Below are 17,642 nucleotides of genomic sequence, written 5' to 3'. Positions count from 1 at the left end.
CAAACACCAAGCAGCATATCGAGCAAGCCACTCGAGGAATTTATCTTGGAGAGGTACCCATAAAAAAGGCCAACGAAAGACAATCAATGACCGCGATCTGCTCATTGATAATTTTTTTGCTTTCCTATATCTGTCAGGACCACCGTGAACTTTTTAAATGCCAGCTCCTTGAGCCCCGAAACGAGATAGATGTCACTGAATATATAGACTCGCAGATGGCATAGCAGGGTATGTGCTTGTAAGATCATGTTCTTGTCAATCGATGACCCCAATCTGGCGTCTCTGCTGAATTTTCAAGCAACTCTTTGTTGGGGCGCTCCGATAGGTGCGATCATCGCCTCCGTATAATCACCTCCATATTCCCATTCGATAAACTGCGCCACAGTGTCTTGGCTTGTGTCTGTGAACGTATGCCGACCCGATTTGCTTTCTGGGAAATTGTGAGTAAGGGCTACCATCGGGGCTTTGCATTCAGTTGCGAGAAGCTTTAGGTGGCTCTTCGAAGATTCGGTGTTTGCTGACGTGCAATGCTCAACCGTATCCGATCCTAAAAACCTAGTAGCTTGGATTAGATATTTGTGCCTGCACCCACTCGCAAAATGGGAGAGTGCAATGAGACTTTGGGTTAAGATAGGTTAGGTAGTGCCCAAAATTGATAAAAATCAGAATAAAGAGCGAGGTAACAAAGTCGGGTGCCAGTAGCCGTTCGCGTGTTTTGGAGCGTGGATATCTGGAGAACCTTGGAAGAGGAGGGGAAGAAAGCGAAGAAGCTGGCTGTAAGATACGAAAATATGTAGGCCCTTTCGGACATCTGACCTGCAAACAAGATGGAGTCGAATGAAGATTCAGCAGCAAGTGCCCCGCTAGAATCAGCTTTTTGGAACCTGTGCCCCGCGTGGAGGGGCTTGTCAGACAAACGACAAAGAACCTTACTCATACAACAAACTGCCCTTATGAAATATACAACATTATGTACTACTAGTAGCAGTCTCTAGGACAAACCGAAATGGTGCTTCGATCGGCCTCATGTCCAGGTACATAGCATGAATATCTTAAGAACTTTCCCAGGAAAAAAAGAACTCTCTTTGGATCGCTTACTTCACAGTGACATGATTCCATGGCGGTACCTAGGTAGTCCAGATAAGAAAGTTGTGTATCATAGCAGGGAATGATATACCCCAAGGTATATCACAGGATGCACCTGTTAGCCGACTGCAGTGCCTTCGTCCCTCCCGCTTGGCTGCAGGACGGACATTTCATACACGTAGACTCAGCGCCGATACTTTATGCCGCTGCGATTGCTGTCCGACAATGGCGAGCCCCTGCCACATCAACGAAAATATTTCTCTCCCAAGCTACTCAAAATCAGTTCTTAGATCAACAGTGACATGGAGGATACTGTATAGTGCAGGCGAGTCCAAGACGCAACCTTGAAGCTCCACCGTGTCCACCGCTCCACCCACCTCATCCATCTCCAGCCAACACTACCTTATTGATATGGAACACCTTTCTACCACGACAGGGTCCCTGGGAATTAGGCAAGCAGCGATTCTAGATTGGGATTGGGCCTAATCCGAACTCCGAAGGCCGGGGGTGGAGACGCTGGGGTTGTTGTCGCCATTCTGGCCGCGACAAAGAATGCCCGGCCAATCCGTGCCAATCCGGGCTTATCGGCGCCATCGAGCAAATCGGAGGCGCAGAACGTTGAACTCCGACAAGGACGACAACACATCCAACGGTCGGCCTCACAAGGCTACCTCTTAAACAGAGGTCCTCCTCCGGCCCTCATTTCCAACAACCCCTATTTCACTCTTCTGACAGGGTGTACAGCTGGAATTGGCCATGATCACGATTCACGACACGCCCGAGGAGACACCGCTGCTGGCGACTCCTAACTCCGAGAATGCACAACCACCCAACAACCGCCTGAAGAAACTGCTAATTCTCGTCGTCTGCGGCATCTTCATCCTCGGTGCCGATTTTGGATTCTTCCTGTCCACAGCCCCACAGACCGCCATCTTCGAACAGATCATCTGCCGCAATTATCTCGTGCATTCACGCGATGCCCTCAACACGACCCTGCCCGAGGTCCCGGGGAACCCATGCAAGTCCGAGGTCGTGCAGGGCGAGTTGGCCATTGTCAATGGGTACAAGGACACCTTCGAGGTGATCCCCAGTATCATCCTCTCGCTCCCCTATGGAGTCCTGGCTGACCACTGGGGCCGCAAGCCGGTCCTGTATCTCGGCGCCCTCGGGATGATCCTGGGAGAGATCTGGGTCCGACTGGTGGCTGCCTCGGAGATCCTGCCACTGCGGATGATTTGGCTGTCGGGCATCTTTCGCATTATCGGCGGGGGCGACCAGGTCGTTCTCTCGATGGCGGTTGCGATGGTCGCTGATGTCTTTTCCGAAGAGGAGAGGTTGTTCATACCAAAATAATGAATGGCCAATTCAGTTTGCTAAAAAAGTCCACGACAGATCCACTGCACTCTTCCGTCTACAATCCTGCGCGATTCTCGCAGAGATCCTGGCGACTCCCATCAGTGCCTATCTCATGACCTTTGATCCATGGTTTCCCTATCTCCTGGGATTCATCGTGATTCTCATTGGCACCCTTCCGACATTTTTTCTGCCTGAGACTCTCGCAGATGCAAAGAGTAAGATGGCATCTCACTCTGGATCATCCGGGGAGGGCGGTGAAGGCACTGAGACCAGCAAGCAGCCCCTGCTACAGGCGATCCTCCACCAGATCAGTGAATTTAAACATTCGATACGATTCATCTGGCGTGATGGCAATGTGTGCCTTTTGATTCTCATCACCGGGTTTGGGGTTATGAGTCGACAGTCGACCAATATACTGATGCAATATGCATCGAAGAAATTCAACTGGAGTATTGGCAAAGTACGTAGATGACCCTGGCGTCAATTCTGCCTTGGTAGACAATTCAACTGACAGCACGATAGGCCAGTCTACTCATCTCGCTGCGTGGCATCTTCACCCTCGCCAACTTCCTCGTCATTATGCCCTCGTTCAACATGATCTTGGGTAAATTCTTCAATCTCCACGGCAAACACCGAGACCACCGCCTGAGTCAAGGCACCGCCCTCTTTACCATGGTCGGATTCGCCATCATGGCCTTTGCACCTGTACCGGGCATCCTAATCTGGGGCCTGGCCATTTTGTCGCTGGGACTCGGCTTCCTCATCACGACCCGCAGTCTTGTAACTGCCCTTGTCCTCCCCAGCCATATCGGAACACTGTATTCGGCGCTCGCCATCTCGATGTCAGTAGGGATTTTGATCTCGGGTCCTCTATTTGCCTACCTCTTCCGCATTGGTATGCATCTGGGCAATGCGTGGATGGGGCTGCCGTGGCTCCAGGCCTCGTTGATCTTTGGGCTGGTCACGATTGCCATTTGGCGGATTCGAGTGCGAGATCCAGTGGAATACGAGAATCCGCGGCCGGCTGAAAACATATAGAGCATTTGCTTGGGTGTTTTGTTAAGTTTGTCGCTTTTTTCTTGTATACCTGATGATGTCAACTCTATCCTTCGATTCTACTACTAATACTAAGAGGTGTAGTGCTGCTAGTAGTAGCAGCCACCTCTTTCCCTCCTGGCACAAATCCCCGCTCTAGTCAATCAAAAGTGACGATCCCATTTACTCAAAGCACCAAAAGAGCAAGACGTGAAAGGGCAATCATCGTGTCTGCACTGAATCCAGGGCCTGGCCGGTTTGGCGGGTTTTAGGGGGCGGGCGATCGGCAGTTAATCTCGCGGGGCTGCAATCAACGTCGGAGATCCGCTGGACTGCGGAGTCCAATGCAACCTCACCTGCTTGGAAGCTCACGGCGATGCTGCCGCTGGACACCGTCGTTTGAGCATCGCTAGCCCTGACTCTACTGGAAATGTCTATTGGCTCTGTCTGCTTTCCTCCTCGCCTATCTGCCAAGGCCAGCGCATTGCTGGACGGCGATATCCGATCTGAAACGCGCGAATCAGCGGCTGACCATCAGCGCATGTGTTGCTATCAGCAGCGGCTGCCGTCCTGGACGAAGTGCCACTTCTGCAGATGAGGACGACACTACCCTAGGATGGTCTAGCGGGCACACGGTGTGTTCCTGGTTCCTGGCGGGCCCTCCGAGGATGGCCCTCCCTGATGAAGATATTAATTCACCTCGTGCTCCACGAAATTCCTCCTATCGTCGTTCAATTTTTCCAGTGATCATACCAGCTTACAATTTAAAATGGCTTTTGTCCACGCCTCTGTGGGTGTCCTCGCCCTCGCTACCTTCCTCACCGGCGTCTCGGCCGATCTGAAGACTTGCTCCCGCAACAACTCTCTGAGCTGCCATAGCTCCTCCCAGACCGGAACCTGCTGTTACAACTATCCCGGTGGTGCGCTACTGCAGACCCAGTTCTGGGATACTGACCCCTCGACCGGTCCATCTGATTCATGGACCATCCACGGGCTCTGGTATGTTCGACCAACTGGACTTACGAGCATGGATCTCCCCCGTTTCATGCTCTCGCCCTCCGCAATAATCAAAAACAGGAAACCAGAGCTGACATTTCAGGCCCGATAACTGCGACGGCACCTACGAGTCCAACTGCGACGAATCCCGGGCCTACACCAACATCACTGACATTCTCGAGGGACAGAACCGCACAGACCTCCTCGACTACATGAAAGAGTATTGGGTCGATATCGACGGCAAAAGCGAGACTTTCTGGGCGCACGAATGGGGCAAGCACGGCACCTGCGTAAACACCATCAAGCCCAACTGCTACACCAACTACTCACCCCAGGAGGAAGTCGGCGAGTTTTTCCAGAAGACCGTGGATCTGTTTAAGGGTCTGGATACCTACCAGGTGAGTTTCTCCGACTAAACCGCCAGGGACGCTCCTTCTAACCTGCCAGGCTCTGTCCGCTGCGGGCATCACCCCCGATGAGTCCAAGACCTATACCAGCAATGAGATCATTTCGGCTCTGAGCGATCATCACGGGGCCAAGGTTTATATCGACTGCACCAGCGGCAAGCTGAATCAGGTCTGGTATTTCTTCAATGTTCGCGGCAATGCCATTAACGGACAGTACCAACCAACCGACACGCGTAAGTTTATGCTACTATCCAATTGGACTAAATCGATGAAATCCGTCTCGCTAATTTCTCGGTTAGTCGCCGACAATTCGAAGTGCCCAAGCCGCGGTATCAAGTACTTGCCCAAGAGCAACTAAGTTAAGCATATCGTACGGCTTGAAGTCGACGATGGGAGTATGAGACCTTGCTATTTTGTAAACTTTATTTGCTTTGGGTATCTGTATTGGTATCTTGGAAGTAGTAGACAAGGGCCTTGCCCAAATGTTTGAATGACTCCAGTGGAGTCTTCGACTAAGCGTCCATATGGAGATGATGTCTCTGCCTGAGTAGACTCTAAGCCTTATTTCACCCCAGTAGGGCCAGCAGGAGGATCCGAGCTGATCATTACCACTGACTACCTTGGCCAAGCCGTAGCCACAGGAGAAACGCCGGACTCCAGCAACTCGTTTCGTATCAGCGGAGATCGCAAACGGTATTTCCCCATCAGATCGGGATCGACTGACAGCCTTCTCGAAGAGTAAGCCCACTCGGTCGGATACGACCCTGCGGCCGCGTTCTGCAGCATGAATGACTGCTCTGAGAACTCTCCAGGAAGGACCTGGATTTTCTTGATCGGGGAAAAGAAACGGGTCCCTGATTGCTCTGGCATAAGGCTTGTTTCCTTGCAACTGGTTTGTGCACCACGGCCAGCGGTAAGGTCTCACATGCCCTTGAGACGGGCCTGGCGCGCCTCTTCTTCCCTCCTGGCATCCATGCGACCCAAAAAGTCCATGCGACCCATATAACCCTCTTTGGCCTTGCTGTGGGTGCGCAATTCGTCCTTGATCCCCGCCTGGTCCACGTACTGCGCCCAGTCGAGACGGGATTTCTCGACCGTGTTGATCTTGGGTCCCTTCGCGTCGCCTTCGCCGGACACCACAGGCTGCTGCTTCTCCCAGCTCTTCTTGATTGTACCGGACGGGTTAGGGTCGAATCGTGAGATCTTGCGGAGTGGACGGCGTACATTGCGAGCAGCGTCCTCGGTCGCATCGTCCACCTCGGCGTACTCGACCTTCTCCCCGCTAGACAAGAACGCCTTGGCCTCGGCGGAGTCTTTAGGCACAATCTTTTCTTCCGTGATCCACTCGCCAGCAAACTTGTAGGTGCGCTTGATCTTGATTTTCTGGTCGGCGTACTGGTTATGGCGCGATTGATCCTCCGCATCTGCAGCAGGTTGCTCCTGTGCTGCAGTGTCGGCCGTGGGTTCAGCTGCTGGGGTCTCCTCGTTCTCACGTTGCGTTTGGGAATCCGCCAGTCCGAGCTGGCTATCTGGGGCATTCATTTGCTCCCAGAGGGCGTTCACGTCCACAGTCGCACCATCGATTCGAGCCAGTGGCTTGCGCTCTTCCTGTCTGTTCCGATAACAAGAATTAGAGTCCGCGCGTGAGAAATTCAAAACATATTGAGGAGATCTTACATTTGCATTTTCATCGCCCGTGTCCGCACAAAGCCCCCAGTTCCCCCTTCGTCGTCATCGTCAAGATCCATATCATCATCCACGGCTTTGCCCTTCTTCCTCTTCCATTTCTTCCGCTTGTCCTGCGCTTTCCTGATTGTGACTTCATCACCAGAGTCTAATTCGATATCCTCCGACGCACCGTCTCCCTTGTCAGTCTTGCGTTTCTTCTTCGCCGGGCCGGCCTGGGGCTCGTCATCGTCGGACAGCTCAGATTCGTCCTGGGCGTCATCGAGCTGGAAATCTTCATCCTCGTCAGACTCGTAGGGCTCATTTTCGAGGTCGGCGACTGATTGGGTAGCTGGATCAGCAGACATCTTGCCAGTGGACAGCGCGATAATGTATGAAGAATAGAAAGACCAGCACGCCGACGCGCCAAGCAGCCATTATTCTGCCAAAGGCGGTGCCGATAAGGATTATGTAATCGCATTTAGAGCTTCGACGGACAAACAATATGCAGCAACATACCCAACAGGCTCCCCCTCATATTCTTCCAGCTTTCTCATCGTCTCTTGGGAACCTTCCCAAGGTTTGCTAAGAGTTAGCTTTACGCAAAAAAAGTGCACATCCCTCCGGAGATATATGACTTTGTAAGTACCCCACTCTTGTTGGCATGGCGCTGGGGCTGAATGACCCCCACAGATTGCATACAGTGTCTGGCTCGAAACGGACACGCTCATTGCGATGTGCCGTCAAGCTTCACATTATGGACATACCGTTTTCGTTCTGAATTATTTCACCGCCGTATCGGAAATGGTGCGTAAACAAACTCCATTTAAAGCCATTGACTTCACTAATGGTTTGAAGCTGACCGGATAATGAGCCCACTGAGATGTGCTGGTCGCGATGGGACCTGATCTTGCCTTGAGTTGCTTCGACCTGACAGAGATGGAGGGTGCATTCCATCACATTCATTACTGTATTTATTCATTATGTTTGCGGGATTTGTGGGATTTATAGGATTTATGGGATTTATAGGATTTATAGGAATGGACTGATTCCGCACTCTTTTCGAATCAGGCTCTGTTTCATCTTTGGGAATATCTTGTGATCTCATCGCGGCCGTTTGGCTTCGAGTTTTTGATACAGTTGGAATGAAGCGCATGCATAGTCATTACACAACTAGTTAGACTGCGTTAGGTTAATTGGAATTTGATTGATTGATTGATCGATTGACAGGTTCGAACCTTCCTGGTACAATCAGCACGCTGTCGCACCCGTCGAACCTTTTTCGTCATTATTTCCGTAGTTATTTCTGAGAAGCTAACCGACCATGTGGCACATTGAATGCCTCACTTTTTTGATGCCGGCATACTGACTGTTCCATGCGACAACCCCAGCCATTGCAATGGCACCCCACAGTAAATTGTAATGACAGAAAACATTTCCCTTCGGAGTTTGTCTGTTTGAGTGGGAATGGATAAACTGACAAACAAAGTAGGCCGGCAGGCGTGGTGCAGTGCTATAGGAAAGTTGAAAAGATATATCTGAAGTGTAACAAGTCGTTTATTGTATCTATTACTTCTGAGTGTGACCTAGTAATATTGCCAAAGGCCAAAGTAATGTCCCAACTCTTCCGCGTTCTTTGGCCGCTGATCCTTGTTGTTGTGAATCCCACGTTAGCCACCCGACCGCGACAATATCTCAGGGTCGTGGCAAAAATCATACTCTTAGTACAATTTTGAAATTCCTATAGAGCTCGCCTAGTCAAAAATGTGAGTTCTAACTGACCCTATGACCAAAGAATGTTGAGTTTAGCGAGTCCCTTTTTAGGCGGTGTTTCTGGCTCGAGATCCTCCTGACAGAGGTAGAACTGGATCAGACCGACAACTGGGATATTCTCCAAGGGGATGATTCGCGTTCTCTTCCACAATTTGTAGCCGAGATACAGAGCCAGGACTATTGGAATATTGATGTATGCGGAGATAAAAGTTTGAGTATCCCAGTGGCCGTGGATAAATGTGCTGAAACCACCAGTGAAGAGTAAAAGGATGAAGAACGTAAGCGAAGCCCACGTGAAGTAGGGTTGAAAAGGGGCCGCGAATGGAAGCTCTCTGTAGCGATCGATCCCTTGTTTCTTGCAGCCGTAGTAGAATCGAAGGTATACGGTGCAGGTGATTCCCCAGTCGACCAAGGTGGAAATCGCCACAATATCGCGCAACCATCCAAAGACCATGCTTGCTGAGTTAGAGAGTGACATATACCCCAAGCACATAAAGATCCCGAGGAGGCTAATAGCCACATAAGGGACGCTGAACCGGTTTAATCTTTTGAAAACCGCAGGAGCATGTCCATGGACTGCCATGCCAAAAAGGATCCGAGACCCAAAAAGGATATTTGAATTGCCAGCAGACCAAGCTGAAGTAAGGATAACAGCATTAATGACTGAGGGTGCTGACCCGATTCCTGCACGGCGAGCGGCAATAACAAACGGGGATTGAGAAGCTGTGCCAGACAAATAAAGGAGTCTGGGATCATCAGAAGGAACAACTAAACCAACCATGAAGATTGACAGAACATAGAAGAGGAGGATGCGGAACAAGATGCGCTTGGTTGCTCTTGGTATTGCGTGCCTTGGGGATCTCGTCTCAGCTCCAGGAATAGTGATATTCTGGATTCCTGCGTATGCATAGACGCCATTATTCAGACTTGACCAGAAACCAAGAAACCGGCCCAAGGAACCTTTGATATCCAGATACTGAACAAAAGGCCCTGGTTTTCTCCAGTATCTAAAGCCGATAGATTCACCACTTGGTCCTCCACCACATGTAATCACAAGCGCCATAAGGTTTACCCCAATGATCAGCAAAATCTTCAGGGTCGCGAATACAAACTCGAGCTCTCCGTAGAATCTGACGAATACTAGCGCAGTAACGAGCACCAGTATGCTGAAGACAGTAATCCATATTGCGTTGTTAACGGTAATCCAAAATTCAATCAAGACCGAGGCTGCCACGATCTCAGCAGGAATAGCCACCAAGTATAAGTATACTTGATTCCATCCGTTGGCAAAGGACATCGCAGGGTCGAAGAAGTATTCTGCATAACGGATGAGGCCTCCACTGAGAGGTACTAGAGCACCCATCTCCCCAACGACAAGGACGACACCAGACACAGCAAGGCCAACAATAGTATATCCCAGGAAGGCACCTAAGGGGCCTGCCGTTGCAATTGCTTGGGAAGAGCCAAGGAATAGACCTGTGCCAATTGTGCCAGCTAAAGCAATCATCTGAATGTGCCGCTGGTGAAGACCTTGCCTGACAGCATATACTTCTCTGAAGCCGCGCTCAATGCTTTCCATGTCACCATCATGTACTGTGGAGCCTGCTTCTTCTGTAAGAGGAAATCCCGATTCTGTTTGAGTTGGCATAATTGCAGGGAGTTGCTCAACGGAAAGTAGATACGGGCCAAAGAAGTCGTCTCGTGAGCTAAGATGGGAGAGAGGGGTATTCTTCGGATGACGTAAAGGGTGTGGCTCTATGGCCAATCAAGGTTGCTGCAGTGGTTCGCAAGCATTTTCAAGTATCAAAGGTATCAATGGATATGGCGGAAACCAAGGTCTTTACCGAGAAGCTGCCTTGAAAATATAATGAGCCTTATCCATCTATATATGTGCTGTTTAGGGCTAGTCAGATCACTTAGAGAGACATTAGGGCGCGGTCCCATGATTTCTACTTCTTGAAATGCTTAAATTCACAGCCTCCATGTGAGTCACCAAAAAGCTTTTCTATCAGGAATGCCCTGTATAACTAGGGAAATACACTGGATTTACTGGCCAGCGAAAGGCAACGCGGAATCAAAAAGGGGAAAAATACCAAAAAATGCAAAGGAGTGTTGATTCTTCTTCCTGAAACTGCTGGGGGTTGAGGGGGGTTTAATATACCCTCAAGAATACCTGTGGCTCGGTGGTTACATACCCGAGGTTGCGAAAGGTGGCGAAAAGTACGCGTAATCCCCATACCGAATACCATATCTTCGGAAACCTCAGAGGTACCGTTTAAGTCAATACAATGTCGATCACCATTTTCCTGACATTTTCTTTCTTTACCTGGCCAAAGGACCTGTGCTATTCTCGTACTCAGAAAGGCGAACACTTTCTGCGTTGACTGCTCGACGAAGTGGGGACAAAGGGGATCACGGTAAAAAAACCAAATCACCGCCCGGGATACAACGGTACCGTGCCATAATCCTTCTTTCCTCAGCTAGGTAGTACGATTCTTTTCTTACCATGTCACATGGTATTAGCAGATTGAGAATAAAATTGGCTTATTTGAAACATACATCTCTAAATCGAAGTCTAAATAGTGTTTCTGTTTCATCCAGAGTGGCTGCATTGGCGCGCAGTCACCCTTTACCCGAGGACATATCCAAAGCTAGGAGTAATTTAAAAATACCCAATACCAGTGAGGATTAAAGAGTCAGTGATACGGATGCTTTCATGGTTTGCTGGACGAAGTTTTAAGTAAGGGGATTTCTCAAAAAGATCGTATTATCTAGCCATGGGAGAGAGTGAGCCAGATGCACAGTTAGCTTTGGGTTTTTCGGCAACTGACGTTCTCAACCGTCGAACAGGCCTAACTTAAGTCGTGGAGGTCACTTGACACCTGGTTATGAATGTTTAGAACAGGATAGGTTGGGCTGGGCTGATCATGGGCTGGTCCAGACAGTACCGTAATATAACAAGTATTGAAATACAAGAAGCAGAGACGTTCGCGTTAACAATTTTCAAAAGGGAGGCACGCCCCGGACTAGTCTACCATGTTAATACTTCCCATGACACCATAAATTTCCTCAACCTCGCCCTTAATTGATTCTGGCTTTCAAGTGTCAAAGGTCTTGTATCCGCCTTTTCGCCGAACATGAACGATCACACCGACCTCAAAGAATCCATCCACCTCTATACCAAAAAAGGCTCCTCAAACGGAGTTGAAACAATAATGCTACTGGAAGAATTGGAGTAGGCCAGACCTTGGGTCTTAATGTGAATCCTATTTCCGCTGGCTGATCACTGAAAGGCTTCCCTACTACCTCTGCAGCGTTAATCACATCGAAGAAATTCCAGACAAGAGATTCGATTTCGCTGATATTCATAACTATCTTCCGATTCTGACGGACTTCCACCCCAATGGCCAGAGGTTCAGAGTTCAGGAGTCTGGAGCTATCGCTCAATATCTTATAGCACGCTATGATAAAGGGCACAAGCTATCTTACCCCACTTCATCATCACAGCACACCGAAGTTAATAACTGGCTGTTCTTCTTGGCTTCACGGCTAGGGCCAAACCACAGGGAAGCAGCTCATTTCCTCAAAGCCCCAGTAGAGGTCTCTTACGGAATCTCACGCTTTACGAACAAGACGATTCAGTTATATTTCGCCACCGAGAGACATCTACAAAACTCGCAGATGCCGTATATTGTGGGCAATATATGGTAAGTAGACTTCGTCAAATAGCTTAATTCTATGTCCAGTTATTGATTCTTCGACATAGCACAATTGTTGATTTTCTTTACTTCCCATACGTTGCTGAAGCGAAATCCGCTGGCATTGATATAGATGAATTTCCTGCTCTGAATTCATGGTATAAGAATATGCTTCAACGTCCCGCTATTGTGAGAGGGCTCAAGATCGCAGAACATGAAGCTATTCAACACTAGGCGGAATTCACGTTTACCTCCCATGTCCTGCTCCCAAAAGATCTCTCAGAAAATCACATGCATGTTGGGCTTCTCGGTCGCCTTGAGTTGCCTTCGAGGAGGCATTCTGTCGTCACCGAAGATGTTTCGGGCCTGTGTCATATGTATACAGAGTATGCAGTCCAGGCAGCCTCTTCCAACTTTGGGAATATGCCGTGACAGCCTCGCTAAATTGTACGAGTCTCTTCCTTCGCGAAATTCACTTTTGGGGCCTTATGATATCCTTGAGCTTTCCTGGATCATTACTTCCAAATTACTCCCTATTCTCGCCTCCGGATATGATGATTATCCACCGATTCCGATATTCATTTTTTGTATTTCCTTTCTGTTTGCATTATCTTCCGTATTTCCACAGCCGTCACAATCAATAGCGCTGTTATTGCAGTCTTTTGCGCGATAGCACAAGCCTGGATAAGTTTCTGAGTAGATGACATCAAAGGATCACGTCTCGTAAGTACTAAACTCATGGACATTGTGGTTACCCACAGAATACTGCATATCCAATATCTATATTTATACATCAGATCCCGGCGCCATTGCCCGACCATTTACTTTTTTCGAACTCTCATTCTGCTTTTGGAGACATTCATATAAGCACCCGTGAGATTCCGTCGGTGTTGGGCTCTGTGAGATCCGTAACTTGACCCAGCCACTGTCAGAAGCAAGCCCGGGTACAGGTTCATTAAGCACTGGATCGTAGGGGTTATAACCATCTAGCAAGGCTCCATATAGTAGCCCAGAGCGCAAGTGGCGACAATGCCAATGGAAAGACCAGCAATAGTACCAATTATGGTATGGCGGAACATAGTCTTGTGGGTAGTCTTGTGGGCTTGTAGTGTCCCCCCATTTTCGATTTCTGGCAGAATCCTGCCGGAAGGATACAGATAATTTGATGAGCACAATGCGCTATTTAATATTAAATACAACGTCTAAAATGGAAATAGGCAACCGCAAGAGACGCGTGATTCCGGGTTCTCGGACTCGTGTTGACGTCAATACTCCGCCAGTTCCCGTTTTCGATTGAAATTTAAAATCACGAGCCAAGCCACCAATATTCACTGGCCCAATGAACGGGAACACGGTCGGCATGATACAGAGTACAGAGAATAACCATCTGCAATGAATTGTATTTACGTGCATGCTAAAAACTAGGACTGTATGGTACCCCCGGTTGTCACCTGAAAGCTCCATACTATATAAAATGTTTTACGGTGTTATGGTCGCAAGGGTGGAGTGAAAACGGCAGCTCAACACCAAAGCTATGAAGAATAAATTTTTACTCTCTAGAGAAAAGGTAGCCTAATTCGGTCTCCGCGAGAAACAAGGATCGGATGTCAACTAGAACCACCGTAAGTTTGTAAAGTATCTCAATATAATAATGACTCCGTAGTTCACAGGGTCGTACTCCATGGTTTAAAGAAAGTTTGAAAGAGGTCTCATTCCGCGGTTGCCGAGAATGTACCGGTGGGATGATGTCCAATATAAATAAATATAATTGCGAATACCAACACCGATTGAACGAAGAACAGCAAAAATCGATACACAACGAATGTCGCCCAAAGCGCAACCCTCAGAACGTACAAGCATGGCTGATTGGAAGAGATGTCGCATCCCTTGCTGCAGCAGTTCATTTGATCACTAAGGCCAAGGTCCCAGCCCATCAGGTCCACATTCTCGACATCCATCATGGCTCCACTGGAGTGATTAAGGCGCCAGGTTCCTCAATAGATGGATATATCCTCCACAGGTGCACAGCCATACTTCCATGAAGAGTGTGTTAAAGACATACTCAATGTGGTTCCCAGTCTGACAGATCCGGACAAGAGTTGCTGGGAGAATATAAAGGAACATGAGTGGTACACCAGGCCGATTAACCAGTCCCACGCCCGTGTAATCCGACAAGACCAGGGGGAAACACGTCAGGTGAATTTCCATCAGCTTCAGCTCAGCGGAAAGCCCGCATGGATCTCATCGAATTCATCTTGGATGATGAGAAATCCTTTGGTCCCAAGAAGATCGGCGATTTATTTGATAAGACACTATTCGAATCAGAATTCTGGACCTTATGGTCTACCACGTGAGTGGTTTGCTATCTTCCGACCCCACAATTATTCGCTCTAATTTGATCCTTTCCAGCTTTATGCTCCAAAAGTGGCACAGCGCATCGGAATTTCACAGGCTGCTTTGCAAATATCTGCCAGAAATGCACACTCGAAATAGCGTGTGACTGCTAGAAAGAACCCCACTCAGTCTTTATGAGACTTTAATCATGCCTATGACTACATTTTTGAAGGAACAAGGGGTTCACTTCCATTTACAAGGGATGGTCACCGATCTCAAATTGTATCCTGCCAGCGACCCAACAGCTATCTCGGAAATTGTGATTCTGGAAAATGGAAAGGAAACATCCATTACAGTGGATCCAGTTGACATAGTCTTCGTGGAACACAATCTCAAGAAAAGACGCCTAGGGCAACTCGTCCCTTGGGTAAAGGCTTTCCTGTCAAATCGAAGCACAAAGATCCGCATGCCAGAAGGCACTTCTGGTCCAATACCAACACCAACGGGAATTCCGCAAGGGTCGCCGATTCCGCCCATTCTCTATCTGATCTACAATGCAGACCTGATTGAGAAGTGCGGAAGCGGAGTGACCAGTAACGGCTGGGTGGATGATGTCTGCTTTATGACCAAAGGAGATAGCGAGCGAGAGACCATCAGGAAGCTCAAAACTGCTTGCGGGAAGGCCGAACAGTGGGCCAGAAATCATGCCTCAGTATTCGACACGAAGAAGTACGTGCTCGTGCATTTCGTAAATACGAAAGAAGTCGAGCCTCGGTACACACCACTGTCACTGCAGGGGCACACAGTACCTGCGACAAGGACGGCGGAACGCTACCTGGGCTACTGGCTTGACCCCGGCTTGGAGTTTCAGCATCACCGCGAAAAGGCAATTTCGAAGGCAAGCGTGTCCCTCCAGGCGCTACGAAGCTTGGCTGGCTCGACATGGGGGGCCTCTCTTTCAGCTATGCGCAGGATCTACCAAGCGGTAGTCATCCCACAGATGCTCTTCGGAGTATCGGTCTGGTACCACCCATTGATGATCAGCAAGACGAAGGCACGAATGATCAGTCAACCGTTCGTGGCCATCCAGAAGCGGGCAGCATGCCTGATCAGCGGAGCTTTCAGAACGACAGCAGCAGAGGCACTGAACACAGAACTACACCTACCACCAATTGCGATCCATATGAACCGCCTCGTAAGAGAAACGGCGTTACGGTTACGGACTGGACCAGTATATCACGTGATATACTCTGAGCTGCTCATGAGTCTGAGCCCGGACTGAAATCTACTCAGTGAGTCTGATTCTGAGCGCCCTCATTAAAGCGGCGGCACCTAGAATAGGAAAGCCCCACCTTGCAGGGGAAATATGGTACGTATAGTGACCTATGTACAGCATGGATACTCTCATAATACTCTATTGCCCTCAGTCCGTCTTCCCCAATTCAGGTCTCCATAATTCCCTAACATCTCACATAGTTGCTTCTACCTTTCACGGGTAGATTTCTAGTGATGTAGGCACAGCTGTCATTTCCATATCTTTCTAACCTCGGTATACCTGCTTCGTGGCAATTTCCAATTTTTCCAATTGGAATTGCTCCTCTCTTCGGCGGGAAACACCGCGTTGAGACACAGACCCGAAACCAGCGGCAACACCCATGAAAATTTCCAATCCCAAAGTAGCGCAGAGAAGAGCAAATCCCGCGCGAGTATCAATGCAGTCTCGCGAAAAATGAACTGGTGTTGTTTCATCGGTGGAACCATTCTTCCATTTGCAGGTCCAGCTTTCCAATGTCTCGTTTACGGTAAATCCAGACGGGTAACTTGAGGAGGGACGGTAGATGATGAAGAGAATGCCGACCAGGGCAGTGATAAATCCAGTGATGGCCGACAGCGAAGAGTATGAGTTCAGGAGTTTGATACGTGAATGAGGCTGCTTATTGTTAGAAATTTGACTTATTTCTGAGGCTGTTGACGGCGGGGGTTCTCAACTAACAGATGGGAGGATAGCAGTGATCACATATACCAAGTTCAAGGCTGCGATCACGCAGCCACATGAAAGTGCCGCGATAGTCGGGCGCAGGTCAAAGTTCAATGGCCACAGTGTAAGATCGTCAGTGGCCCACTTTGCGGTGTCTTTGTAATGACGCAGAGGCACGGCCTCGCAAGCAATGATAGCAATAGCAGCGGCAGAAATCACGACAGAAAGACCGAGGCAGACACAGTGGATCAGACGGTTGCGCTTTAAAAACGCTGACTCCTCCATATCTGAGGAGTAAGGGTGCGAGCCCGCTGTAGAAGAGTTGGAGCTCATAGAGATGGGGATGGAAGAGCGCGAGGGATAGGATAAAAGATCAATAAAAGCGAAAGGATACTAACACGAGACCTTGCTGGCAAGGTTGGGACACAGCCAATTATCAGTTTTCAAAATGATATATGATTTAAAAACAAAGTGTGAACTATAACCGGGGGCTAGAAAGAAAGACAAGGTAGGTAACCTGACCTGAAAAGAACGGCGTCGAGGAAATAGAGATGCTCCCTGATTTCAGAACCAACGAGGGGGGACCAAGGTCGAATATGTAGGACAAACTTGAGACAGCTCAAGGGTAATTCCCAATCCAGCACGGACAATTTTCGCGAGCGCGTTGCCATCACAATGCATTGGTCTTGCGGGCGCGTATCCAACACTGCGGATAGGAGTTCTTTTCCACGGTATCAACCATGGCAAAGGGGCCAGGCAGGCACCGGGGTCCACTGAGATTCGCACAATAGTAGAAGTTAAGTTTAACGGACTGCGAGGTCGGACCGCAAACGATGGGCTTTCCAGGGCATGCCGTGGCCGTCGTTTGCGTCCGGGGGGCGTGTTTTCAGCTTCCGGGCGCCAGCATGCAGACTTGGCGGGGAGAACGAGGGCGGTTAATGGATGCTAACTTTGGACTAGTGGAGGGTTTCAGTCAAATAGGTGAAGCTCAGTTTCTGATTTGCGTACCTGAGGCACTGGCCTTCTGGGGCTTGAGGTAAAAAAGGGTGAGAATGGACGGTGATAGGGCGCGGCTAAGCGCCCGGGATGGTGTGTGACGAGTGGCGGTAGGAACTTGGGATTTCTTCATACTTTGGACGCTCTTATTAAAATGTCCGCGCCAAATGGTTCCTGCAATTTTGCAGGACCTCGAGAATCTGGCCAGGCCTTTAGGCTTATCCACTCCTCGGAGAAGCGTGTGGCTTGTCGCGAATAGAAATGCTTGTACCAGACTGCAACTGAGCGGTCTCAGGCTCCCCATTGTAACTATTCTTC

General features: G+C 49.1%; 8 protein-coding genes across 8 annotated transcripts; 5 read left to right on the top strand and 3 right to left on the bottom strand.

Moving 5' to 3' along the window:
• Positions 1 to 1,842: 1,842 nt before the first annotated feature.
• N7532_007025 (uncharacterized protein) lies at positions 1,843 to 3,480 on the top strand (the record flags this gene model as incomplete). Its single annotated transcript, XM_056619518.1, has 3 exons — positions 1,843 to 2,420; positions 2,479 to 2,902; positions 2,965 to 3,480. 3 exons carry the CDS (start codon positions 1,843 to 1,845, stop codon positions 3,478 to 3,480), a joined length of 1,518 nt encoding a protein of 505 aa, XP_056475677.1.
• Positions 3,481 to 4,246: 766 nt separating this feature from the next.
• On the top strand, positions 4,247 to 5,238 carry N7532_007024 (T2 family ribonuclease; the record flags this gene model as incomplete). The annotated part of the gene is made up of 4 exons (XM_056619517.1): positions 4,247 to 4,476; positions 4,577 to 4,871; positions 4,921 to 5,113; positions 5,180 to 5,238. 4 exons carry the CDS (start codon positions 4,247 to 4,249, stop codon positions 5,236 to 5,238), a joined length of 777 nt encoding a protein of 258 aa, XP_056475676.1.
• A 563-nt stretch (positions 5,239 to 5,801) lies between these two features.
• Positions 5,802 to 6,913, bottom strand: swc5 (putative Swr1p complex component (Swc5); the record flags this gene model as incomplete). Its single annotated transcript, XM_056619516.1, has 2 exons — positions 5,802 to 6,492; positions 6,558 to 6,913. 2 exons carry the CDS (start codon positions 6,911 to 6,913, stop codon positions 5,802 to 5,804), a joined length of 1,047 nt encoding a protein of 348 aa, XP_056475675.1.
• Positions 6,914 to 8,328: 1,415 nt separating this feature from the next.
• N7532_007022 (putative amino acid permease) lies at positions 8,329 to 9,966 on the bottom strand (the record flags this gene model as incomplete). The annotated part of the gene is made up of 1 exon (XM_056619515.1): positions 8,329 to 9,966. One exon carries the CDS (start codon positions 9,964 to 9,966, stop codon positions 8,329 to 8,331), a length of 1,638 nt encoding a protein of 545 aa, XP_056475674.1.
• Positions 9,967 to 11,455: 1,489 nt separating this feature from the next.
• Positions 11,456 to 12,448, top strand: N7532_007021 (glutathione S-transferase family protein; the record flags this gene model as incomplete). Its single annotated transcript, XM_056619514.1, has 4 exons — positions 11,456 to 11,553; positions 11,612 to 12,025; positions 12,085 to 12,205; positions 12,251 to 12,448. 4 exons carry the CDS (start codon positions 11,456 to 11,458, stop codon positions 12,446 to 12,448), a joined length of 831 nt encoding a protein of 276 aa, XP_056475673.1.
• A 1,313-nt stretch (positions 12,449 to 13,761) lies between these two features.
• On the top strand, positions 13,762 to 14,516 carry N7532_007020 (uncharacterized protein; the record flags this gene model as incomplete). The annotated part of the gene is made up of 4 exons (XM_056619513.1): positions 13,762 to 14,005; positions 14,037 to 14,212; positions 14,239 to 14,366; positions 14,426 to 14,516. The coding sequence occupies 4 exons, from the start codon at positions 13,762 to 13,764 to the stop codon at positions 14,514 to 14,516; spliced, it is 639 nt and encodes a 212-aa protein (XP_056475672.1).
• Positions 14,517 to 14,558: 42 nt separating this feature from the next.
• Positions 14,559 to 15,632, top strand: N7532_007019 (zinc knuckle domain protein; the record flags this gene model as incomplete). Its single annotated transcript, XM_056619512.1, has 1 exon — positions 14,559 to 15,632. One exon carries the CDS (start codon positions 14,559 to 14,561, stop codon positions 15,630 to 15,632), a length of 1,074 nt encoding a protein of 357 aa, XP_056475671.1.
• Positions 15,633 to 15,890: 258 nt separating this feature from the next.
• On the bottom strand, positions 15,891 to 16,661 carry N7532_007018 (uncharacterized protein; the record flags this gene model as incomplete). The annotated part of the gene is made up of 2 exons (XM_056619511.1): positions 15,891 to 16,280; positions 16,344 to 16,661. 2 exons carry the CDS (start codon positions 16,659 to 16,661, stop codon positions 15,891 to 15,893), a joined length of 708 nt encoding a protein of 235 aa, XP_056475670.1.
• Between the last annotated feature and the right edge of the window lie 981 nt (positions 16,662 to 17,642).

Source organism: Penicillium argentinense, assembly GCF_028826775.1.
Source record: "Penicillium argentinense strain IBT 30761 chromosome Unknown utg000005l_segment0_segment0, whole genome shotgun sequence".
Lineage (NCBI taxonomy): Eukaryota > Fungi > Ascomycota > Eurotiomycetes > Eurotiales > Aspergillaceae > Penicillium > Penicillium argentinense.
The sequence above is the reverse complement of the archived record's forward strand: the minus strand, read 5'-3'. Positions and strand labels throughout refer to the sequence as shown.